This window comes from Phodopus roborovskii, unplaced genomic scaffold (assembly GCF_943737965.1).
Source record: "Phodopus roborovskii unplaced genomic scaffold, PHOROB, whole genome shotgun sequence".
NCBI classification, from domain to species: Eukaryota; Metazoa; Chordata; class Mammalia; order Rodentia; family Cricetidae; genus Phodopus; species Phodopus roborovskii.
In genome coordinates, this window is record NW_026126418.1 from 72087033 (window position 1) to 72114185 (window position 27153).

General features: G+C 43.1%; 1 protein-coding gene across 9 annotated transcripts in view; it reads right to left on the reverse strand.

Moving 5' to 3' along the window:
- Fnbp1 (formin binding protein 1) overlaps window positions 1-27153 on the reverse strand; it is a 195728-nt gene that overhangs the window by 80945 nt on the left and 87630 nt on the right. For all 9 annotated transcript variants that reach the window (XM_051185111.1, XM_051185109.1, XM_051185112.1 and 6 more), the window contains one exon: window positions 650-765. In XM_051185111.1, coding sequence (XP_051041068.1) covers window positions 650-765 — 116 coding nt within the window. The remainder of the gene's footprint in view (window positions 1-649; window positions 766-27153) is intronic.

Genomic DNA, 27153 nt, shown 5'->3' on the forward strand with positions numbered 1-27153 from the left:
TGAGTCCAGAGTGACAGCACACACCTGCAATCCCAGCTCTCAGGAGTTGCGAGATAGGAGGATCAGGAGTTCAAAGACAGCCTCCACTATATAGTGAATTCAAAGCTAGCCTAGGTTACATGAGGCTTTGTCTCAAACAGAAAAATTGAACAAACTAAAGTAATAGCTTTATTTTTTATTTTTACTGTCCTATAAAAAATTAATTTTCTATACTAAAAAACCAGCTATTTCCAGTGACATATTACTTTGTGAGAAAATATCTCTCTGTCTCTCTCACACACATACACACACACACACACACACACACACACACACACATAGGTGCGCACACACTCACACACATGCACATAGACATACACATTCACATATACACACATGCATATATGCACACACACACTGTGAAATGAGAATAAAAATCATGCTTGCATCTAGCTAGCAAGATGGCATGGGGAGGTGAGGTGGTAAAAGGGATTTGAGTTCAGTTCCCAGAACTCACACCATGGAAGGAGAGGAAACCAATTTCTTGGGTTTGTGCTCTGACCCCCACAAGCACACCCAGCACATACACTTCCCAGTACTACAAATAAATAAATGTAATAAAGCATTTTAATAAAAAAGAGAACGAGCCTCCCTTTCCCGGCCTTCTTACCTGAGCTGCTTGGCATAGCTGAGCTCAATCTCAGCCCTCTCCTTGACAAACTTGATGTACTTTTCAAGAATATCGATGCCCCACTGTGTATGTTTTTCTAAGTTGTCAAACTGATCCTGTTTGAAAAGAGAGAGAGAGATGGGGGAGTTTATTGTCTCTTTCTGTCCATAGCTCCGTTCCTGGGAGCAGACCTCTCCATCATTCACCGATGCAGGAAACCGGCTCTAACATTTTCCATGATGGCACTCGGGGGCTTTTCTGTTGAGAGCTTTACATCAACATCACCAAATTTGGGTTGAGCAAGGTCTGGAATCAGGATCTGTGATCCATTCATCCTTGTTCTCTCTTCCTTTTAGACACATGACTTCTATATATAATTAATGTTCCATTACAAAGGAAAATATCTCAAATGAAAAAAGCTGACAGGGCACACACAGACACAGACATAGCTCCTGGGGATCAGAGACCCTTTCTAGACTCCTGAAACACCTTCATATATGTATTCATATACATACATAATAGATAAGAAATACTGTTTTATATATGTTTTATGTATATGGGTGCTTTGCCTGTGAATATGTAAGTCCACCATGTGTGCCTGGTGCCCATGCAAACCGGGAGGTCTCAGATCCTTGGGTCTGGAGTTACAGACAGTTAGGAACCACCATGTGGGTGCTGGGAATCAAACCCTGGTCCTCTGGAAAAGCAGCAAGTGCTCTTAACTGCTGAACCATCTCTCCAGCCCTTCCTGCTCCTTTTTGTTGAGACAGTGTCTCACTATATAACCCTTGCTGGCCTGGAGTTCACAGAGGTCCACCTGCCTCTGTCTCAGGAGTACTGGAACTAAAATTGTGCACATCACACCCAGCAGCTGCTTTAATTTGGAGAGAGGAGGTGGTAGGGGAAGAGTTATGAAATTTGGCATTTTTCAAATGAGTAAGATAGCTCAATGTAGACTTTGCTACACTGTGTGCCACAAACAGTGGTTGGATCCAGTGAACCAAAACTGAGCAGGGGTAAGCCACACCCTGTAGTGTTTCTTGCAAGACAGGCAGGTATGCCAGCCTGGTGACACATAGCTGTAGAGATAGTTGGGACTCTCATGGATTTGTTCCTCTTGAGTGCAGGGGAAGGTAGGAGGGCAGGAGGGAATGGGCAGGGGTGACAACATTTGGACACAGTGAGTGTAGGGTCAGGTTATCCCAGGCCTGCAGTGCACAGTGACAGAGCTCAGACTCTCTAGAAGGCACAAACTGCTCTTGTAAGAGTGTGACCACAGCTCTGTGTGAAATCATGTGTGGCAGAGGCCATGAGACTGTCCTAATGGTCTGAAAATGAGAGCAGGAGGGAGCCATTTTGGAGTCTCTTGGCAAATGGCTACTGTGAGCGACATGTTGGCTGCAGAGTCTAAGCAAGGGGGAAGGGCTGCAGGGTGACTTGGGTTCAGCTTCCTGAGTGCAAATAAATAGTTCAGACAGGGAGGAAGACTCTATGCAGTTTGGCCATGCGAATCGAGGGTTTGGTATGCACAACAGAGCCTGGAAGCACAGATGGCCTGAGCTCACAGAAGGATGCCCGGGAGTGGACAGGTCTGAAAGCGCAGCCACAGATCGGAGTGCCAGAGGGTGGGCAGCATTACACAAGAGCAGTAAGGAGGACTGGCCCAGGAAATGGAGCTGGAAAACAGTGGAACAGAGCCAGAGAATGCATTAGTCAACCCAGGACAAGTCTCGAGCCAGGTCAGATGGGAAGCATGCTGCTGCCTCAGAGGGGACCTCAGAGAGGACGAGGCTCTGGCCAGCCACAGGGTTTCACTGACACTGGCCACCAACTGTCTCAGTGGCTCTGCTGTGAGCCCCTAGTGTGCCCAGAATCCCTGCCTCGTTTCACCAAGACATGCGAAGTGGGGAGGGTCAAGTCAATATATAAATGCCACACTAGCTGTTCTTCCCAGCCCTTTCCCTGAGATATGGTTGACACTGGCACAGTGCTGGGGCTGTAGCTCAATTGGTGGAGTGCTTGCCTAAAGCACATGAAGAAGCCCCGGGATCCTCATGGACCGGGTGTGATGGCACACACCTGCAATCTCGGCACTCAGGAGATAGAGGATCAGAAGCTGAAGGTCATACTCAGCTAAATAGCAAATTTAAAAACAGCCTGGGCTACATAAGACCCCATCTCAAAAAAGGGGCGGGTGAGCTGGAGATGGCCCAGGGGTTGAGATCACCTACAGCTCTTGCAGAGGACACGAGTTCTAGTCTGAGCATCACTTTGCTCTGTGTAACTTCAGGGAATCTCAGGCTTTTTCTGACGACTCCGGCACTGTGCTTATGTGCCCACACCTACACTCATGAACACACACATTCAAATACTAATAAAAAAACAAAATCTTGGCCCGGTGGCAAAGGCAGGCAGGTCTCTGTGAGTTCAAGGCCAGCCTGGTTTACAAAGCAAGTTCCAGGACAGCCAGAGCTGTTACACAGAGAAACTGTCTCACAAAACAAAACAAAAATTCTTTTTTTTAAAAAAAAATCTCTCATATATTACATCTTGACTGCTGCTTCCCCTCCACCCCTTCTCCAGCCTCTCCTCCCACCTTCCCTCTCTCTTAGCTCCCCTCCTCCCTTTCTCTTCAGAAAAGGGCAAGTCTCCCAGGAATATCAACCAAACACAGCATGTCAAGTTGCAATAAGACTAGGCACATCCCCCTCACATCAAGGCTGAATGAGGCAACCCAGCAGGAGGAAAGGGGTCCCAGGAACATACAAAAGAGACAGAGACAGACCTGCTCCCACTATTAGGAACCCCACAAGAACACCAAGCTACTTGACCATAACATATATGCACAGGACCTAGATTATTAGATTAGACTCCTACAGGCTCCCCGATCTCTTTAGGTCCCAGTCAAGTGATTCTGCAGGCCATGTTCTTAATCTTTTTAAAGAGTCCATAAATCTTTTTAAAGAGGCTACACATCTTTAGTCAGGCACAGTGATATATACATTCATAATCTCACCCCTCAGGAAGCTGATATGGGAGGAATACATGAGCCCAGAAGTTCAAGGCCAGCCTAAGCAACATAGTGAAACTCTGTGAGCAACAACAAAAGCTATACACACTTGACATATATAACCTGAAGCATCTACAGTGAGTATATACCCTAGAAACTGACCACAATCTACCCCACAAATACATATCCGTCCTTCTAAAAGCTTCCTCTTGTCTTTTGATCCCTTGTATCGTCGAGTACAGGTCTGTGCTTTCAGTTCATTTTTGCATTAACCTTGAGTCAACTAATCATGTGTCCTAGTTTCCTTCCTGTTGCTGTAATAAGGCATCCAGACTAGAGGCAATGGAGAGGAGAAAGTGTATATAGGATTCCACTTACACCAGGTCGCAATCTGTCATTGAGGGAAGTCAAGGCAGGAACTCAAGCATGGATTTGAAGCGGAAACCATGGAGGAGCATTCTTGCTAGCTTTCTGACAGACTCTTGCTTACCAAGCTTTCCTACATGGCCCCAGGACCTCTGGCCTAGGGGATAGTGTTACCCACAGTGGGCTGGGCCCTCCTAAATCAATTAACAATCAAGACAAGCACCAATCTGGTGTGGACATTCCCCTCAACTGAGGCTTCTTTCCCAGGTGTCAAGTTAACAGTAAATGCTGTGATTACTGCCTCACAATCACAGATCTAGCTTAACTGCTTTAGTCTTTGCTCCCAGCCAGGTGCACAGAACAAAAGACACTGGAGTCTTCTGCCACTAAAATGACTCTCGAGGAAAAATAACCCTTTAAAATGTTATTTAAAATAAAGGGGGGGGGCACAAAGACTTAAAATTTTATCACTTTTCAGTCCTCTATCTTATCTATCCCACACCCCTCCCAGATTCCAGGTTAAGAAATGTTGCTGAGAACATTATTTATTTATGTTATCCCTACAGAGGATGGTTGTTGAGCAAATGAGTAGGGTAAACAGGACAGCAGGTCTCTGTAAACAACTGGAGAAGGCAAATACACAAAGAACTCGAGTGATGGTTATGAATGAAGAGGTCCTAGCACTCAGAACTTCTCCAAAGTGCTATGCTGGTCAGTGACCTGTTCTTGATCTAGTTTCATATCAATTAGATTTACTTAAAAATAAAAGCTGGGAGCCATGTCTTGGTGGCACATGCCTTTAGTCCCAGTACTCAGAAGGCAGAGGTAGGCGAATTTCTGTGAGTTCAAGGCCAGCCTGGTCTACATAATGAGTTCCAGGACAGGCTCCAAAGCAACAGAAAAACCCGATCTCAAAAAACCAATAAATAAATAAATAAAATTAAATTAAAGCTGGGGTGATTGCTCTGTGGGTAATAACATGTTTGCCTTGACAGCAAGAATACCTGAATCTGATCCACAACACCCATGTCAAAGTGCCCTGTGCTGGGTGGGTAGACAGTGTTTCTGAAGATGACATAGGAGGTTGACCTCTGGCCTCCTCAAGCACTCGCACGTGCACACACACACACACCTCCAATATATTATATCTATCACCTATCTTTACATCTCTTTCTATCTTTATGTCTCTATCAATCATTCTATCAATTACCTATCTATCTATTGATATTGACACATGCCTAGAGCTGGGACTATAGCTCAGTAGTAGGAAATGTGAAGTCCAAGGTTCCAGCCTCCCCCTGAGTTCTTTCTACAGAGCCATCACCTCTAAACTCCTCGAAGGCTCATGCACTTGGATTCCACTGTCCCACCAACAATATGCCTGATACACCACCTCCAACGCTCTGTAGCAAGGGTGGCTATCCCTAAATTCCTGCAAAAAAAAAAAAACAAAAAAAAAACAAGAAACCCTTCCACAAAGAACTTAGTCTACCTTGAAACTGACTGACTGACTGACTATGTTTTCATTGTCTTTACTTTTGAGACAAGGTGTTCTATGTAGCCCAGGCTGGCCTCAAACGCCCCATGTAGCCAGGGTGATCCTGAACCCCTGATCTTCTTTCCTCCACTTTCCACATGCTGGAATTCCAGGCATGAATGGCCAAGTTGGTACTGGCAATCAAACCAAAGCTTTGTGTATGCTAGGCAAGCACTCTACCAACAGAGCTACACTAGTCTTCAACAATGTGTTTTCCATAGTTATCAGTTACCAAGACCATTTTGCAAACTGTACCAAAGCCCTTCCTCAAAGAACAGAATCCAGCTGGATATAGTGGTGCACACCTTTGATCCTAGCTCTTGGGAGACACAGGCAGTTCTCTGAGTTCAAGGCCAGTCTGGTCTACAGAATGAGTTCTAGGGCAGCCAGGGCTACACAGAGAAACCCGATCTTAAAAAAGAACAAAACAAAAACAAACCACACCAACAAAAAACAAAAACAAACCAGAATCCAACAGGACCGAGGATCTTCACAGCAAAGCCTGAAATAGTAACAAGAAAATGAATTCCTGCTGCCTCCAAGCAGCATCCTCTGTAGGCGATATTAAGGCATCCCTGAAGGGACCTCACCCTGCTGCTACTATCACAGGACAAGGCAACCAGAGGAAAATTCAAAACAGATGAAAAAGCAACCAGCCCACTTACATTCTTGACTAAAATGTGGAAATTTTAATAGGAAGAAATTCCAAATCTTAAAAAGACTCCTTTGTGAGCAAACATTGTAAACGGTCTTTAAAAAGCATTCTGGGCCCCAGTAAGGGTGGTGCTGTTATCAAGAACATAGCCCTTCCTAAAGCAGGCTGGTTGAGCAGCCTGCAACGCCACAGCTGGTAGGCTGAAATAGAGAGGTCACCATGCATTCAAGGCCAACACTGTCTCAAAACAAACAAAAACTCAGTGGCTCTGCAGATAAAGGCACTCACTTCTAAGCCTGAGATGCTTCTGGGACCCCATGGTGAAAGAGAACTGGCTCCCACAAGTTGCCCTCTGACCTCCATATGCAGAGTGGAATATATAAAATGTAACAAACAAGCCCTTCCTTTTGCCTGGGACCACATGACTGCAGCCCTACAGATCCTTTGCCCTCTTAAAATTTATTCACTAAGGAGCATTTACATGGATGATATTTAATACTATTTTATGTGAAATTATGGAGACATTTTTAAAAATATTGATTCACTTATGTAGCAATAACAAGTACATCACATGTTTATATAAATGGCATTGTTTTGCTGCTGGAAAACTGGAGTTTTCTGAACCAAACACAATAGTAGGAAGAGTAGCTTCACAGAAGACAAGCTGTTTCTGTGTTTATCCTGCAGCCATTGCTGACTACCAGGTGAGTTAGGAAGAAAGTCAACTGCACTCAGGCAGGCAGTGAGAACAGGGAGGAACCATCCTGCTCCCACTTTTGTTATTTACTTACTTATTCATTATGGTAGTGTCTCTTTTTATAGCCCAGGCTAGCCCTATACTCACTATGTAGCCACAACGATGTTGAAGCCCTGAGTTCTACCTCTACACCTTTCTGGTTCTGGTATAACAGGTGTGCACCTGGTGAAGTCTTTACCTTTTTTGGGTGGGGGATGGGGGTGGCTGTGGGTGAACTCTATGACCCTGGCATACTAGGCACTCAATCTACCCTAACACACATTCTCAGCCCTAAGAAGAGTAGTTCAATGGCCTTTACAGTTAACTGGACACCAATAGTTTCTCAAACACTAGGGACCAAATGTTATCAGCAGCCATAACAACAAACCATCCACGACAGTTACAATGAAACCTACCAGTCCACCTTGCATTGCAAATGAAATTTTACATATGCATGATTATGCATTATTCACTGGTGTCAGGTAGTCTCAGCTGTTACCATGAAACACCAGGGAAGAGGGAGCCTCAACTGAGGAATTACTTCCATCAGACTGGCCTATGGGCCATAGGAGGGCCTCACCCACCAAGGGCAGTACTATCCCTAGGCAGGTAGGCCTGAGCTACATAAGAAAGGCAGCCACATAAACAGGGGAGTGTTGGGGGGATCAGAGAATTGTGTTCTAAGCTCTTTGCTTCAGTTCCTGCCTCCAGGTTGCTTTCCTGGCTTCTCTCAATGATGAACATAGCCTATAAGCAAAAACAAACCAAAAACAAACCAAACCAAACAAACAACAAAAACCCAAACACCCTTTCCTCCCCAAGTTTCTTTTGTTTAATGACAGCAAACACATTAGATTTTTATTTAGGAAATATTTTACTTAGTATATGTAGATCTTTTAAGATTGACATTGAAGTTATTCTACCATTTCCAAAAAAATTTTAATTGTATTTTGTCTCATCATTGCTTGCCTCCTGTTTAAATATTTGGAAGCTGTCAGATTCATAGTGAAAGTACAAATTTCCTCAAATTCTCATTTTTTACATAGAAGCCAGAATGTTATAATTAGCAACAAGTATTGCCAGTTGCTCTTCATTCAGTGCTGGGAGACGGCTGCCACACAGGAGAGAGCTTGTCTTTGAGGTGAGAGTGGTGTCCCAAGAAAGAAAAGCCACTAATCCAGCTTCGACTCAAACATTCACATGTTCTGCTCTACACGAATGTGTTCAGGAATGCATTCTATCACAGTATGGACACGAAAGAGGGACAGTTTGTCTTCCAATCAAGACTTCATAAAATTAAGAATCTGGACCAGGTATGGCAGCATACACCTGGAATCCCAGCTCTGGGAGATAGAGGTTGGCAGATCGGGAGTTCAAGGTCATTCTTGGTTACATGGCAACTGTGAGGGCAACCTGGGACACAGGAGACCTTGTCTCAAACAAAAAACCCACAATAGGCAGGGCTGGAGAATTGGGTCGTCTTTAGGAGTGTATTCTGCTCTAGCAGAGGACCTGAGTTCAGTTTCCAGCCTATAACTGTAGTTCTGGGGACCCAACACCCTCTTCTGACCTCTAAGGGCTTCTGTGTGCACATGGTGTATGTAGTTACATATAAATAAAAGTAAACAAAGGGCTGGACAGATGACTCAGTGGGCAAAGTGCTTGCTGTTCAAAAATGAAGGCCTGAGTTGGGCTTTCCCATGGCCTGGAATCCTAGCCCCAGAGAAGAAACTGGAGGCTGTCTTGGCAACCAGTTTCTCTAAATTAGCAACCTCCAAGCTTGGTAATATAGCCTTTCTCAAAAAATAAGACTGAGAATGGCTGAAGAAAACATTTGACATCTCTCTCTGGCTTCTAAATGCCCACACAGGGATGTAACCTCCCCCCCCCCCAAAAAAATGGCTATGGGTATCTTACAAAATCACAAACTTCAAGGAACTAATTGTGGAGCCATGCCAACACATCAACACATATAATACACACAATACATGATCTTGTATGTGCATATACACACAATAAATAAACATAATTTTAAAGGTTTACTTATTCCACCAGGTGAGACCACAGCAGCAGCTTCCAGCACTGGCTTACAGAAGCTATCACAAGAAGTTCTTCTGGGTAAGAGCACCTGTGTCCCAGCCAGCATCCACTGTCAATTCTCAGGTGGAGATACCCTACTGCTACAGCAACCTCTGGGCCCTCAGCTCCACCTACACCTCAAGCAGCAATCACCTGAGATGTGGGTGCACTTCCATCAGGAGGAACAATCAATGGAGGCTCTGCCCTGAAGGAGTGGTCAATGGCACCACAACCCTCGACTATACCAATTGGAGAAAGAGAGACCCCCCTGAAGCACAGGCTCCACCTACACTGATTGGAGGAAGAGATGCGTAGACAACAAGGTAAGAACTCAACAATATAAAGAGCAATATAGAAACTAGTGGTGCTACAACAGCAAGACCTGAACATCCCAACACAGATGAAGAAAACATTAAAAATTAACTTTATGAGGATGATTGTGGCCCTTAAAGAGGAAATAAAAATTCCCTTAAAGAAATGAAGGAAAGACAAACAAAAAAAAAAATTGGAAGAAATTGACAAATCCCTTAAAGAAAACCAAGAAAAAAAAAAAACAATCAAACAAGTGAAGGAAACATTCAAGACCTGAAATCTGAAATAGAGCCAATAAAGAAAACATAAACTCAGGGAATTCTGGAAATGGAAAATCTAGGTAAACAACCAGGAACCACAGATGCAAGCATAAACAATGGACTACAAGAGATGGAAGACAGAATCCCATACACTGAAGATACAATAGAGGAAATACATTCATTGGTCAAAGTAAATTTTAAATCCAGCAACAGAAAACATGCAGGAAATCTGGGATACCATGAAAAGACCAAACCTAAGAATAACAGGGATAGAAGAAGATGAAGTCCAACTGAAAAGCACAGAAAACATATTCACCAAAATCAAAGAAGAAAACTTTCCCAACCTATAGAAGGACAGACATGTCTTTGAAAGTACAAGAGGCTTACAAAACACCAAAAAAGACTAGACCAAAATAGAAAGTTCCCTTAACACATAATAAAACAATAAACATACAGAATAAAGAAAGGTTATTAAGAGCTGCAAAGGAGAAAGCCTGGGTAACATATAAAGGCAGACCTATCAAAATTATACCTGACTTCTCAATGGAAACAATGAAAGCCAGAAGGTCCTGGACAGATATTATACAGACACTAAGGGACCATGGATGCCAGCCCAGACTACTTTACCCAGCAAAGCTTTCAGTGACCATAGATAGTGAAAACAAGATGTTCCCTGATATAACCAGATTTAAACAATATCTATCCACAATCCCAGCCCTACAGAAAGTACTAGAAGGAAAATGTCAACCCAAGGAAGTTAGCTACATCCACAAGAACACAGGCAATAGATGAGTTCAAAGCAGCAAATCCCAAAGAAGGGAATTGGATAATGTGCCATCACCAACACCATAAACAAAAATAACAGGAACTAGCAATCACTGGTCATTGATACCCACTAATATAAATGGTCTCAACTCAACTATAAAAAGACATAGGCTAATGATTGATGAATAAAATGTTGATTGGCCAGTAGCCAGGCAAGAAGTATAGGCAGGGCTACCAGATGAGGAGAAGGCTGGAGAGAGGCCATGAGGAGAGAGGCCATGAGGAGAGAGGCCATGAGGAGAGAGGCCATGAGGAGAGACGCCATGAGGAGAGAGGCCATGAGGAGAGACGCCATGAGGAGAGACGCCATGAGGAGAGACGCCATGAGGAGAGAGGCCATGAGGAGAGACGCCATGCTATCGAAGGAGTAACATGCCAGATTACAGTTAAGCCACAGCCTCATGGAAATATATAGTTTAATAGAAATGGGTTAATAATTAGAGCTTAAGCCATCAGCCAAACAGTTTATTAATATAGTGCCCATGTGTTCATTTGGGGCTAAATGGATGTGGGACTAGGTAGGACAGAAACTTTTGTCTTCAGACTAATAGACCCGATATGAAAATAGAATCTATCCTTCTGCTACATACAAGAAACACACCTCAACCTCACAGACATTACTTCAGAGTAAAAGGTTGGGAAAAAAGTTTTCCAATCAAATGGACCTACAAAACAAGCTGGTGTAGTTATCCTAATATCTAACAAAATAGACTCCAAACTAAAATCAATCAAAAAAAGATAAAGGTCATTCCAGATTCATCACAGGAAAAATCCATGAAGAAGTAATCTCAATTCTTAACATATATGCCCTAACACAAGGACCCTGGCATTTGTAAAAGAAACATTACTAAAGCTTAAATCACAAATTAAGCCCCACGCAATAATAGTGGGAGACTTCAACACCCCACTCTCACCACTGGACAGGTCTGCCAGACAGAAGCTTAACAGAGAAATAACAGAACTAACAGGTGTTATGACTCAAAGGGACTTAACATCTATAGAACATTCCACCCAAACATAAAAGAATATACTTTCTTCTAAGCACCTCATGGAACCTTCTCAAAAATAGACCACATACTTGGTAACAAAGCAAACAGATAAGAGAAAAATTGGAATAAGCCCTTGTATCAGATCACCACAGCTTAAAGTTAGAAATTCAACAGCAACATTAATTTCAGAAAGCCCACAAACACATGGAAATGGAGCAATGACCAACTAAGTCACCACTGGGTCAAGGAAGAAAGAAAGAAAGAAAGTAAATGCTTTTTAAAATTTAATAAAAATGATCTCACAACACACCCAAACTTATGGGACACAAAGAAAGCAGTGCTGAGAGGAAAGTTCATAGCACTGAATGCCCACATAAAGAAGCTGGGAAAACCCCGCAGCAGTGAATCAACAGAACAACTGAAAGCGCTAGAACAAAAAGAAGCAAATTCTCCCAGAAGGAATAGATGGAAAGGAATAGTCAAACTGAGATCAATAAAACAGAAACAAAGAAAACAATATAAAGAATCAATGAGACAAAGAGTTGTTTCTTTGAGAAATTCAACAAAATAGACAAAACTTTATCCAAACTAAACAAAAGGCAGACAGAGAACATGAAAATAAACAAAATCAAAGCAAACAAGGGGACATAACAGATATTGAGGAAATCCAGAAAATCATCAGGTCATACTTTAAAAACCTATACTGTACAGCTGGAGAGGTGGCTCAAGGGTTAAGAGCACTGGCTGCTTTTACGGAGGACCTGGGCTCGACTCCCAGCACCCATATGGCAGCTCACGACTGTTTGTGACTCCTGTTTCAGCGGATCTGATACCCTCACACAGACACACATGCGAACAAAACACCAGTGTACATAAAATACAAATAAATAAATTAAAAAAGAAAAACCTGTACTCCACAAAGTTGGAAAACTTTAAGGAGATGGCCGATTTTCTGGATAGATATCACTTACCAAAATTAAGAACAGGTAAACAATTTAAATACACCTATAACCCCTAAGGAAATAGTAATAATTATCAATAGTCTCCCAACCAAAAAAAAAAAAAAAAAAAAGCCTAGGCCCACATGATTGCAGTGCAGAATTCTACCAAATGTTCAAAGAAAAACTAAAACCAATACTCCTCAAATTATTCCACAAAATAGAAGAGAAGGAAAATTGCCAAACTCTTTTTACAAGGCTACAGTTACCCTGATATCCAAACCACACAAAGGCACAACTAAGAAAGAATTACTGACCAATTGCCTTCATGAACATAGATGCAAAAATACTCATTGAAATAATGGCAAACTGAACCCAAGAACACATTAGAAAAATCATTCGCCATGACCAAGTAGGATTCATCCCAGAAATGCAGTGATGGTTCAACATAAGAAAATCTGTCAATGTAATTCACCACTTTAAAAAATTGGAAGAAAAAAAAACCCACCTGATTATCTCATTAGATGCTGAAAAAGCCTTTGACAAAATTCAACACCTCTTCACGATAAAGGTCTTAGAGACCTTAGAGGGACACAAGGAGCATATATAAACAACAGTCAACATCAAACTAAATGGAGAGATGAAAGTTAAAGAGATTCCACTAAAATCAGGAACAAGACGAGGCTGTGCACTCTCTCTATATCCCTCCAATATTGTACTCTGAGTTGTAGCTTGAGCAATAAGACAACAAAAGGAGATCAATGAGATACAAATTGGAAAAGAAGTCAAATTCTAGCTATTTGCTGATATGATAACATACCTAAGTGACCCTATAAATTCTACCAGGGAACTCCTACAACTGATAAACACCTTCAGTATTATAGCAGGATACAAGATTAAAAAAAAAAATTAGTAGCCCTTCCATATACAGATAATAAATGGGCTGAGAAAGAAATCAGAAAAATATCACCACAAAATATCAGCCACAAATAACATAAAATATCTTAGGGTAACTCTAACCAAACTAGTGAAAGACCTGTATGACAAGAACTTTAAGTCTTTAAAAAAAGAAATTAAAGGAGATAATCAGTAAATGGAACGATCTCCCATACTCTTGGATAGGTAGGATCAGCATAGTAAAATTGGCAATCCTACCAAAGTAATCTACACATTCAATGCAAGCCCCATCAAAATTTCAGCACAATTCTGGAAAGAACAATACTCAACTTCATATGGAAAAACAAAAAACCCAGGATAGCCAAAACAATCCTATATAATAATCATCTGGGAGCATCACCATCCCTGACTTCAAAGTTCTATTATAGAGCTATAGCAATGAAAACAGCTTGGTACTGGCATAAACAGACAGGTGGACCAATGAATTCAAATTGAAGACCCTGATATCAACCCACACACCTATGAACACTTAATTTTTGACAAAGAAGATAAAAATATAAAATGGTGCTGGTATAAATGGCTGTTGACATGTAGAAGAATGTGAATAGATCCATATCTATCGCCATGCACAAAACTCAAGTCAAAAAGGACCTTAATATAAATCCACCCACACTGAATCTCATAAAAGAGAAAGTGGGAAATACCCTTGAACACGTAGGCACAGGAGAGCACTTCCTAAATAGAACATCAGTAGCACAGACACTGAGAGCAACAATTAATAAATGAGACCTCCTAAAACTGAGAAGCTTCTGTAAAGCAAAGGACATGGTCAACAAGACAAAATGGCTCCCCACAGAATGGGAAAAGATCTTCATCAACCCCACATCTGACAGAGGGATGGTCTCCAAAATATACAAAGAACTGAAGAAACTAGGCATTTCACTACCAATTAATCCAATTTTTAAAACGGGGCACAGGTTGGGTAGCTGTGGTGCATGCCTTTAAGCCCAGCATTTGGGAGGCAGAGGCAGGAGGATCTTTGTGAGTTCGAGGCCAGCCTTGTCTACAGAGATCTAGGAAAGGCTCCAAACCTACAGAGAAACTATGTCCCAAAAAACAAACAAAAGATACAGATCTAAACAGAATTCTCAACAGAACAATCTCAAATGGTGGAAAGACACTTAAGGAAATGTAATCACCAGTAAAATGCAAATTAAAACAACTCTGACATACCTTCTTACACCAATCAGAATGGCTAAGATCTGTGGAGAAAGGGGAACACTCCTCCATTGCTGGTGGGAGTGCAAACTTGTACAGCTGCTATGGAAATCAGTACAGCAATTTCTCAGAAAATATCTCAAGACCCTGCAACACCACTTTTGAACATATACCCAAAGGAGGCACACTCACACCACAAGGACATTTGCTCAACTATGTTAATAGCAATCTAATAGCCAGAACTTGGAAAAAACCTAGATGTCCCTCAACTGAAGAATGGATAAAGAAAATGTGATGCATTTACACAATGGAGAAACAATGGCATCCTAAAATTTGCAGGAAAATGGACAGAAAAACAAACAAACAAACAAACAAAAAAAAAACCCAAAACATCCTGAGTGAGGTAAACCAGAGCCAGAAAGTCAAAAATGTACTGACTCATAAGTGGATACCAGACATAAAGCAAAAGATACCCAGCCTACAATCCACAACCCCAGAGAAGCTAGAACCCTCTTCAGAAACAGATGGAAGCAGATGCAGAAATCCACACCTAACCACGGGGCAGAGCTCCTGGAGTACAATGGAAGTGAGGGGGAGCGATAATATGAACACACGAGTCAAGAACATGATGGGGAAACCCACAGAATCAGCTGACCCGAGCTAGTGAGAGATCCCTGACTCAGGTCTGACAAATGGGGAACCTGCATAAGACTGAACTAGACTTCCTTAAAATAGGTGACAGTGGTGTGACTGGGACAATATGTGAGGCCACTGGCAGTGGATCCAAGATCTAACACTAACACACAAACTGACTTAGTGCAGCCCATTCTATACAGAGAAGTAACTTATTCAGCCTAGACACTGTGTGTGTGTGTGTGTGTGTGTGTGTGTGTGTGTGTGTGTTTACATGCGCATGCACACGCATGCACCTTGGTTCTGCCTCAATGAGATAATGGGACATACTTAGTAGACTTCCTAGGGGAGGTCTTACCCTTTCCAAGGAGCCCATGGGAGGTGGAGCAGGGAGTAGTGGGGGGAGCAGAAGGAGAAGAGGGAGGGGGAACTGGGATTAGAATGTAAAAAAAAAAATTAATAAATAAAAAATGTTTATTTAGTTATTTATTTTGAGAAAAAGGTCTCTCTGTGTAGATCAGGCTGGCCTTGAACTCAGAGAGATCCACTTGCTCCTGTCTTACTAATGCTGGGATCACAGGAGTGTAGCACTATGTCTGGCTTGTGAATAGTATTCTATACAATATGTTTTCATACATTCTTTTGTAATAAGTCACAAATATTTAGTCTGTAAATATTTATTATCTTCAATTAGGTTGATGGGGAAATCTTTGAGGTAAGAGAAACATAAGACCATTTGAGCCTCTGCCAACTGATAATAAAAAATGAAGATAAAACATTTGGGAAAGAAACACTGACATCAATATCAAAAGCTTGTCACAAAGTATCGAACTATGGCTTTTTCTTTGATTGATACACTTCCTACTTTGTCCCCACGAAAAATAGAAATCATTCTTCAGAAGATGGCACTAAGTAATGCCCATGTATGGATTGTTTATCAATTGCATATAAGATTTCACACTCAGGGAAAGAAAAACCTTAAAAGTAAATCCAGGGTTAGTTGGGCATATTGAATCACCATGAGTCTGAATCAAGCCTGGGTTGCAGTGAGACACAGTCAAGGCAAAAGAGAGAGAGAGGAAAGTAGGGGGAGGAGGAGAGAAGGGGAGAAAACAGAGATGGCTCAGCAGTTAAAAGTACTTGCAGCTCTTCCAGAGGACCTGAGTTGGGTTCCCAGCACCACATAGAACAGCTCACAACCGTATAGAACTCCAGCTTCAGGGAATCCCATTCTTCTGACTTCTGTGGGCACAGGCACATGCCACACATGTGGCATACATACACACACTCATAAATTAGAATAAAAAATAAATCTTAGAGAGGACAAGGAAGGAGAGAAAATAAAGCTCAGGATTAATACTGCCTAAAAGCCAAGAATGCAGGTTTTTGAGACAGGGTTTCTCTGTACCTTTGGGGCCTGTCCTGGAACTCGCTCTGTAGTCCAGGCTGGCCTTGAACTCACAGAGATCTACCTGCCTCTGCTTCCTGAGCTCTGGGACTAAAGGTGTGTGCCACCATGGCAGGGCAAGAATGTAAATAATTTAATTTCCTATCAATCAAAATATTTGTGGAAACTATAAGCTCAAAGTTTTTTTTTTCTTCAATAAATTACATAGACTGTGTCTTAGGGTTACTTTTGCTGCAACGATACACCATGACCCAAGCAAGTTGGGGAGGAAAGGGTCTATTTGGCTTACACTTCCATATCGGTGTCCATTATTGAAGGACAGGAACTCAAACAGGCAGAGACTTGGAGGCAGGAGCTGATGCAGAGGCCATGGCTTGCTCAACCCACTTTCTTAGACAACCACAGCCTAGGGGTGTACACACACACACACACACACACACACACAGCTATGGCCTCCCACATCAATCACTGAGAAAATGCTCTCTACAGGCTTGTCCAGAGTCCCATCTTATGGAGGTGTTATTCTCAACTGAGGTTCCCTCCTCTCTGATGACTCTAGCTGTGTCAAGTTGACATAAACTAGCCAGGACAGACTGTTTCTACACTGCTAAGATAGCCATCCATCTAACACCCTTCTAGTCCCCCATAGATGTGTGTGTGTGTACAGTTTCACTTTGTAATCCTGGTTGGCCTGGAACTCACTATGTAGACCAGGCTGGTATCAACCTCTCAGAGACCCATCTGCCTCTGTCTCTGGAGTGCTGTGATTAAAGGCATGGGCCACCACATGTGACCCACCTCAGCCTCTGGGATTTCTTCTATAACTGTTGTCTTATACTTAATAATCATTCATTTTTTTCTGCCAGAAACTTTGTGTTTATTGTATTGTTTTGTAGGATATGTTTTATATGTTAAAGTAATTAAAGTGTCACATTTTGAAAAAAATGTGTTTGTTTGTTTGTTTGTGAAAAGGGACTGAAAGATGGCTCAGTAGGTAATGGTTTTTTGCCAATGAATGCAACAATTTGAGTTTGAATCCTGGCTCCACATGGTAGAAGAGAAATGACTTCAGCAAATTGTCCTTTGACTGTGTGGTGATATACGCATACCTACCCACAAACACACAATGTAAGTTTTAAAAAAAAGTTTTTCTTAGATTACTTGATTTGAAACTATATTTTTGACTGCTACAGACTAAATACTACACATGACCCAGATTCACGACTGAAATCCAATGTTGGCTAGGGGTGTGGCATTGGGGGAGGTGATGATGTCATGAAGAAGGGGCCTTTGTGTCATGAATGAAATCACGTTAACACAGCAGCCCCTGGCAGCTCCCTTCTAACTTCTGCTAAGGGGGGGGATAGGTGATAAGACAGTGTCTGGTGTCTGCATGCCAGGAAGTGGCCCCTCACCAGACACCACTTCTGTGAGCCTCTGACCTTGGACCTTGCAGCCTCCAGAACTGGGAAGAATGAATGGTTCTCACGATATACCCAACTTACGGAATTTTACAACAGTAGACCAGACAAGCTAAGACAAGCACATTTTTGACACGAAAACCAAATTCTTGCTGACCTTGGGACTGGATTCAGGAGCATCCCCACACCATTTTACACTTCTATATAAGAACCAAAGTTTCTGCAGCAAACATCTTTTTGTGGTTTCCTACTTTGTATTGTGTGAACTTGATTTGTGGTTTATGATTTAAAAGGCACCCAAGGAAGTAACAAAGCAAGATCTATAGGCATCTTTATTTTTTTATTGTTTATATCTATTTTGCATACATTGGTGTTTTGTCTGTATGTATGTCTGTGTGAGGGTGTCAAGTCCCTGGAACAGGAGTTGCCATGTGGGTGTTAGGAATAGAACCCGTGTCCTCTGGAAGAGCAGCCAGTGCTCTTAACCATTGAACCATTGCTCCAGCTCCCACAAGATCTACTATGAAAACAATATCCAGGGGCTAGGGGGTTAACCTATGGATGAAGACTGGTGGCTTGGATCCCCTGCACCCATATACAAGCCCAGTAGGTAACTCCAGCCCTGGGGGAGGTGGCTAGCCAGACTAACATAATCAAGCAGGCTTTGGGTACAGCAAGAGCCCCTACCTCAGTAAATAAAGTAGTACTTCAGGAAGGTGCCAAGTGTCAACCCTTGGATTCCACAAGCACACACATGCACACATGTGCTCCCCCCCACACACAAGTGAACATTAATACAGACAATACACTAGAAACATATGCTTTCACTTTAATATAGCCTTGTTTCCTTTTAGTAATTCATGCTAAAATAGCATAGATACTACTATTTTAGTTCAGTTTAATAGTTTTACTAAAAGGAAAAAAGCCTTTATCAACAAGTCACTTAACATGAAACAGAGAGGGCAGATGTTTGTTGCCTGGTGACTTCAGTTTGATCCCTGGGACCTGTAAGGATGGAAAAATTTAGCCTAATTCTCCCTAGACTCTGCCCCCTGGCAGTGTGTAGGCAAAAGGTCATTCTTGACTGTTTACGACAGGGTGGGTTTAGGGTTTACCGACAGCACCTGTGAGTGAATGAGAACAGGAAATGAGCCGTGCCACACTACCCAGAAGCCCTAGCGAAAGCAGACTTCCTGGGCTTGGATAGTTCAAATTGATTGGTCCACACTGGATGCTATGAGATGATTGGTTTGTGATGTGCGGGCTTTGTTGTAACCCTATAAAAGCTGTCTGAACCCTGTACCCAGGGTTCCCAGTCCTCTACCCCACGTGGAGTATGGCTGTGTGGACCCCAGTGCACTGGAATATAAAGACCTCATGCTTTTGCATCAAGACCGCTTCTCATGAGTGATTTGGGGGAGCCGCCTTTCCTGAGTCGGGGCGTGAGGGTCCACGCCCTCCGCAAGTCTTTCAGGACCCACATGGTGTTTGGAGACAACCAACTTCTACAAATGTCCTTTGACTTCCACATGTGTGCTATGGTGTGCTCTCGCGCTCTCTCTCTCTCATAGCATGCACAGAGTCCGGGGACTTCATCCCAGCGTCTCATACCCCTGTTGTGGTGGCAAAGCCCACACTTCTAGCACCAGGGAGGTGAAACCAGGACAATCAAAAGTTCTTCGTCATCCTTGGCCATACATCGAGTCTGAAGCTAGCCTGAGTTAGAGACCTTAATTTAAAAGAAAAAAGTCAAATCATTCTGTTTTCCCCCAGAGACAAGCCAATGGGCACTAACTAGTTAGGGTAATGTTTGAATGAAAGTGGCAATTAATCTGAACTGTTTTCATACCTGGTCTTCCTGTGTTTAACAGTGACTCTGGTCTTCCTGTGTTTAACAGTGACTCTGAATGTAGGTCATAGCCATGGTATGACAAGAAAATATTTTAGGGTACATCTTTTTAATCCCAGGCAGGTGGAAATCTATAAATTCTAAGCCAGCTTTGTCTACATTGCAAGTTCCAGAATAGTCAGGGTTACACAGACCCTGTCTCAATAAATATTTTTTTTTTAACAACCAGTTTTGCAATTTGCTCTGATGTTTAGCACAAATCAGTGAGGGAAATTTCCAAACAGATCACCATGGCTGTTCCATCTGGAGCCCAAATCTGCCTTATAAATTCTGGCTTGGCAAGCATTCACTGGAAGGAAATTGGCTATCCTGCTGGCTTATTTTGTTGTTTATTTTGATCTTAGAAGGGGTGGCCTGCCAGACAGAAGAAACCAAGATTTTCAAGTGGTCAGATGGGCACAATGCTGACTTTATCTACACAAACATGGAGCTGTTTTCATAAGACCTCCATAGATTTAAAAACAAAACAAAAAACCCAGTAACAGCTGGGGAGCTATCAAGAACACTGCAGCTCTGAAGCTGCTGGGCAGGCTTTAGGTTTTCTCTGAAGTGCCCAATCTGAATACTAACAGGGGAAGCCTTGTAAACCAATGCCTAGTGTGGCACAAACCACACCAATGGAGTGACCCTGTCCCACAGACTGACTGACACGTCCATTTCCATGCCAACAGTACAACAATACATTCAAATGGGTACTATGGGGACCAGCAAAATGGCTCAGGCTGCCATGCCTGAGGACCTGACTTCAATCCCAGGGCCCACAAGGTAAAAGGATACAACCAATTTCCACTAGTTGTCCTCTGACCTCCACACTGATCCACAAGGACATGCACTCCCTTCCCATACACAAAATAAAATGTAAAAACAAAAGACGGACATTTTGTGTCATGGGTATATAGGTCAATCACAAAGCCCTGAGTTCAATCCTTGGCACTCAGTAAACCAGGCACAGTAGAGCATGCCTGTAGTCCCAGTGCTCAGACACAGGAGAACCAAGAGTTCAAGGTCATCCTCAGTCACATAATCAATAGGTGCCTGTAATTTTTTAAAAGAGATCTAGCTGTAGATATGCAGCCCCATGCCCACCGAGTTGTACACACTAGGCGAGCAAGTTCAGATGTGCTCCCTCCCCAGTTCCGTTTACTGCTTTCTCATAAACAAGAGGGAATCTGTGTGTAGGCATTTGAGCTCGTTTCCCTGACAGAGGGCATCAGCACTGAGTCTGACTGAGCTGGCATCCACCACCCATTTTACTTTGTATTCTCTCGGTGTTCCTGTAGCCCAGGGATGGAGGGCTAAAAGCGGACTGCCACTTGAAAAAATGGCAGCGTTTCAAAGTCCTTGAGCATTTGCCTCCTGTGAGTCTGGTAAAGCATTCAGAGTGCAGGGAACCTCTGCTCCAGCTGGACCGCACCCCTGCTAAGCTGGCACAGCACCGTAGCCCTAGCTCACTGGTAACCTGTGGTACAGCTCAGTTCTCCATGCTTTGCTTTATGTTAGTGCAGGTCAGTTTAAGCATGGCAGAAATAGAAGTTTTAAAACAATTGTGTTGCTGTTCTCAAGTGGCAATGCTTGCTAGACCAAAGAGGACAGGGAAAGCCTGGTATAGAAATAATCAAAGGGCAACTTGGGCTCAATGAAAAGGCACCGGTTGGGCTACAGAAACGGCTCAGTTTGGAGAACTGAATGTTCTTGCAGAAGTCTTGCAAGTCTATAATCCCAGTATTTGTGAGGTGGGGTCAGAAGGATCAAGAGTTCAAGGCCATCTTAGCTATAAAGTAAGTTCAAGGCTAGCCTGGGCTATATAAGACCCTGCCTCAAAAAATATTAGATAAAGTAACAATTAAAATAACAATTAAAAATAAAAATGAAAAAGCAATAAGCAGGTTGGGTAGAACAATTCCCAGCCTCAGAGAGGCCTCGGGGTTTGATCCCTACCAAGAAAACACATGAAATAACAAGAAACTCAAGGAAAATACCCTTAAAATAACATAAAACTATTGGTTATTTTTCCCCTATGTATTTTTGATATAACATAAAACTAGACACTCAAAACTAGAATAGATGGGCTTTGGGTAATGAAAATCATGACAGTAATTTTGGAAATTTCATACCAGAGAATCTGAAAGCAGGTGTTTGGCAGTTCCCTGGGGATTCCCACAGCATTCAGGCTTACACAATAATGTGCTTGTGGAACTGAACTGTACCACAGGCAAACTGAGTAGTGTGTCTAGCCCAAGAACTATAATGCTCTTATTCCTAATAAAAAGCTGATTGGCTGATAGCTAGGCAGGATTTGGGGGGCAGAAAGAATGCTGGGAAGAAGAATGGAGTCTGAGAAGTCTCCAGGAGATGAAGAGGGAGCAAGGGACAATGGAGGACAGGCCACGTTGCAATGCATAGATTAATAGAAATGGGTTAATTTATGTTGTAAGAGCTAGTTGTTAATAAGCCTGAGCTATCAGCTAAGCATTTATAATGAATATTGAGTCTCCATGTTTTTTGGGGTTTTTGTTTTGGTTCGGTTTGGTTTGGTTTTGATTTTTTGAGACAGAGTTTGTCTGTGTGGCTTTGGAGGCTGTCCTGGAACTAGCTCTTATAGACCAGGCTGGTCTTGAACTCACAGAGATCCACTTGCCTCTGCCTCCCAAATGCTGGAACTAAAGGCGTGCGCCACTACTGCCCAGCCTCCATGTTGTTTATTTGGGGACTTCTGGGAAGGAAAGAAAAGTCCACCTTACAGTTACACACTGTAATTACAGTAAGATATAAAAATATCAACCCCACACATACCATGAATGCCATTCATTATCTGTTACTTTAGCTCTCATCTCCCATGTGTCTTGAGAAGACTAGAAGCCACTAAATGCTGGTTTTAGCAGATCAATTAACAACTGAATTGGTAGAAATTAATACCCATGAAGATAATTCCTTTCTCTTGGTCCAGCTACATGTGTACTCTTAAATAGCATCTGCTAGCCCCCCCCCAACATGTTTAGCATGTTTAGTCCTCAGCCCATCATTAAGGAGACTAAACATGGAGACATTCCTTCCAGCACCTGGAGGGATTTGCATGACTCCTCCTCCAGCTGAAGGTCAGCAGTCTCCTGAGGCATTCAGGTTGGCTCTAAATTTCTGAAGACTGAGGAGCTACTCAAATTAGCCCTTTGTCATTATAGCCATGACCAAGATGCCCCAGGCCAAACTGTCTTCTTTATGTGTGGGTGAACATGCAGGCCAGGGGCTACCTTCAGGGGTCTTCCCTGACTACTTCCTGCTTGGGGCTTTATTTTCACTGAACTGGGGGCTTTCAACTGGTCTAGTTGGCCAGCTCATCCTGGAATTCTGACTCTGCCTCCCAAGAGTGGACTCTAGGAATGAACACCCTGGCCTGGTTTATTTTTGAATTTTACATTTTATTTACTGTGGATGTTTGTGTATGTGCCACAGTGCTTATGGGAAGGTCAGGGGACAATTTGTGGGATTAGGTTCTCTCCTTCCATCATGTGGGTCCAAGGGCTCAAACTCATGCCAGTAGGTTTGGCAGCAAGCATCTTTACCTGCCACGCCTTCTCGATGACTCTCACTCATCTATTTCTGTAGTATGAGAGACACTAGGCAAATGTAATACCCCTAGGCTGCACCCCAACCCCATTTTGTTTCAGTCTTTATAGAGTTTTTGTTTGTTTGAGACAAGATCTCATATAGTTTAAACTGGCTTCAAACTGACTATGGAGCTGAAGAGAACCTGGAACTCCACTTCCCGAGTCCTAGGATTTCAGACATGCAGAATTATGCCTGACTACCCCAGTACTGTTTTCTCATTTGTATTCTGAGATAAGACCATACTAAGTTTCACAGGCTGCAACTCTCTATGTGGCCCAGACAGGCTTTGAATTTATGACCTTGCTATATGGTTTGAAAGAGATATGTCCCCCACTGGGTCATGTATTTGATCCCTACATGGTGGCATTATTTGGGGAGGTTATGGAACCTTTGGGAAGGGGTACGCAGCCTTGCTGGAGGAAGTATGTCACTGGGGTTGGGCTTTAATGTTTTGTAGCCTCACTTCGCTTCCTGCCCCCTCTGCTTCCTGTGTGTGTATTAAGATGTGATCAACCCTAGCATTCTGCTTCTGCCCGCATGCCTAGCCTTTCTGGCCAGCCATTACCGATTCTCCCTCTGGAACCTTAAGTCAAAATAAACTCTTTCTTCTGGCCTAGTACGGTGTCACCTTTCATCCCAGCTGATCCCAGACTAAAGGCAGGGGGATCTCTGTGAGGTCAGGGCCAGCCCTGTCTACATAGCAAAGTCCATAGTGAAACCCTGAATAAAAGTCTCTATCTTCCCTAAACTGCTTAAGTCAAAGTAATTATCACAGTAACAGAAAATTAACCAGCTCGGATTCCTTTGTCTGCAGTAGGTCTATGCCACCACACCTGGCTTGAACTCACCATTCTGAGGCAAATGGTTCAGTGCTGTTTACTATACTCACAAGCTTGTGCAACCACCATTTCCACACCACTTCAGTCTGGTTCCAAAACATTCCCATCACCCTCACATACGCCATGCCACCACGTGCCATGAAGCAGTCACTTCCTACTCTTCAACCACCAGTCTGAGTTAGCTCTCCATGGATTAACCTGCTCTTCCTGTTCTATCTAGATAGATCCATACACCATGAAGCAGTCACTTCCTACTCTTCAACCACCAGTCTGAGTTAGCTCTCCATGGATTAACCTGCTCTTCCTGTTCTATCTAGATAGATCCATACACCCACCACACCTGGCTCCACCCCTCCCCCCTCACCTCAGGGTTTCTAGCATGGGCCGACACTTCATTACTCGCGGCTGGATAATATCCCAGTGCACAGAGACACCACGTGGTTTATCCTCCTGGAGTCTGTAGTTTTCTTTTTCTGAGGTCAGTCCCTCACACAGTCCCCATGTGAAGGGCTTTGGTTTGTGTCTCTGAAGTAACTTTTTACTATTACTTCTAAAAGTATTTCATACAAGTGCATGACGTCCTGAAGCCCAAGGCCTCACCTGTCAACACCCCCCTTCTCCCCCCCCTTCCTCCTCCTAAGGCAGTTTCACACTCTGCTTCTAGGTCACATAAACATACAAGATTTCATGAAATCCATGTAAAATCTAGGAGTCACAAAAGAAAGAAAACAGATCCAGGCAGTGGTGGCACACGCCTTTAAGCACTTGGGAGGAAGAGACAGGCAGAACTATGACAGGTCTACAGAGAGTTCCAGGACAGGCTCCAATGCTACAGAGAAACCCTGTCTCGAAAAACAACAAAAAAAAAAAAAAAAAAAAAAAAAAAAAAGGAAAGAAAGAAAACATATTTGTGTGTGTGTGTCCTCTCACACATGCGTGTGTATGCACACTGGCACAGGCAGACACATGTGTGTGGGTGGATATACACTATTTTTTAAAAACAACATTTCAGACAGATTCTGGCTATGTAGACCAGACTGTCCTTAAATGCTGGAACTGCAGGCATGCCAGCACACCTAGCACTTAAAGGACACTTTCTCAAAAGGGTCCTTGCTGAGTGTCTGCTTGGGTCTAATCATATCACATTAAATAACCCACACCCCAAAATGGGTCCCAGCAACATGCTCTAAGTGATGGGCAAGAACCCATGGATGGGTCAAGCATTCACTGTGCAAAATAACGTCCTCTGCTCCTTGAGGCAACTCTGGTCTCTGCCACACCAAAGATTCAAGACCCATGCAACTTTTGCACAGGGCCTTGAGAAGTTGTTTAAACTGACCCAGAACCCCTGGACACTACTGATGGCCCGCCTCAGCCTCCTGAGTAAATGGGACTACAAGCATGCCTCGCTCCCTAGCTCAGCTCACATCTGCAGCCATTTACCAGCTCCTTCATTCCAAGTATGTGAGAGGGGTGGTCCGTACCACAAACATTGTTTATCTTTAAATGAGCAACTCTTTTTATAGACTGGCACACTGAGAGTACTTCTCTGTCTTCTTGTGTAATTAACTGTTTAGGTTTTCAGTCATTATTTCATGACCAAATAAATGACAGTTTGTAGGAGACTGGCCCCTTTAAGAACTGCTCCCTAAGCCTCCACCCGCCTGCCTTCAAGTTATCCAAAGCTGTCTTTCCCCTGCTGGGCTGCTTCCAGGTCGTCACCCCTGCTGCCCTTCCTCCTCTACCAAGCCAGGCTAGCTGTGAAAGCACTATGTAGCCAAGGCTGGCCTCCAACTCCAGATCCCTGTCTCCACCTCCCAGGTGCTGGGATGGCAGGGGGTCCCCATCACTTCCATCTCCAGGTTCTCCACGCATGCATGGAAGCCAAAGGCAAACATTTGGTGTTTTCTAGAATCACTTCTCCATCTTATTTTTTAATTTTAGTTGTTATTTATTTTTAGTTTTGGAGTCAGGCTCTCACTACACAGGCTTTGCAGCTACCCTTGAACTCACAGATCTCTCTCTCTCTCTCTCTCTTTCTCTCTCTCTCTCTCTCTGTGTGTGTGTGTGTGTGTGTGTGTGTGCCATGTGTATGTAAAGGTCAGAGGAAAACTCCTGGAGTGCTTTATTCCTTCCACCATGTTGGTGTCAGGGACTGAACTCAGTAGGTTCACCAGGCTTGGCTGCCATCTTGCCAATGCCTCTTTTGTGAGACAAAGCCTCTCACTGAACCTGGATGGTGTACTAGCAAGCCTCCAGGGTCATTCTGTCTCCTCAGTGCTTGGATTATAAGCACCCATCACCATGCCTAGCTTTTACGTGGTGCTAGGGATCCAAACTCAGGCCCTCAGTGTTTGTAAGGCAAGCATGAAATTGACTGAACCATCTTCCCATCTTGCCAGGAGAGTCATGCCCAGGATACCTAATGCCTTCAGGAGACCTAATTGCCTAAAGAATGTGTCTAATGACTCTATTTATGTCCCACTATGCAATGGACAGACCGCTGCAACCTCCCTATTAACATTATTAGCGTTTCTTTGAGTTGCAGTGTGGGAACTGAACATAAAAGTTCTAAAGAGCTTCCAACCTCAGAAGCTGTTATAACCATGATGACCCACATACACTGAGTGCCTGTCCACACGTGAGTCAGGGCTCCTGGTCAAGCTCTGGGCAGCGGATCCCTGAACTTTTAAAATACTGATTTATTTTATACACTTGTGTGTTTGTGTGCCACATACATGTGAATGTCCTCAGAGGCCAGAACAAGCTGTTAAATCCCAGAGAGCTAAAGTTATAGGCAGTTGTGAGTCACCATGTAGGTGCTAGGAACTGAATTCAGGCCCTCTGTAAGAGAAGCAAGCACTCT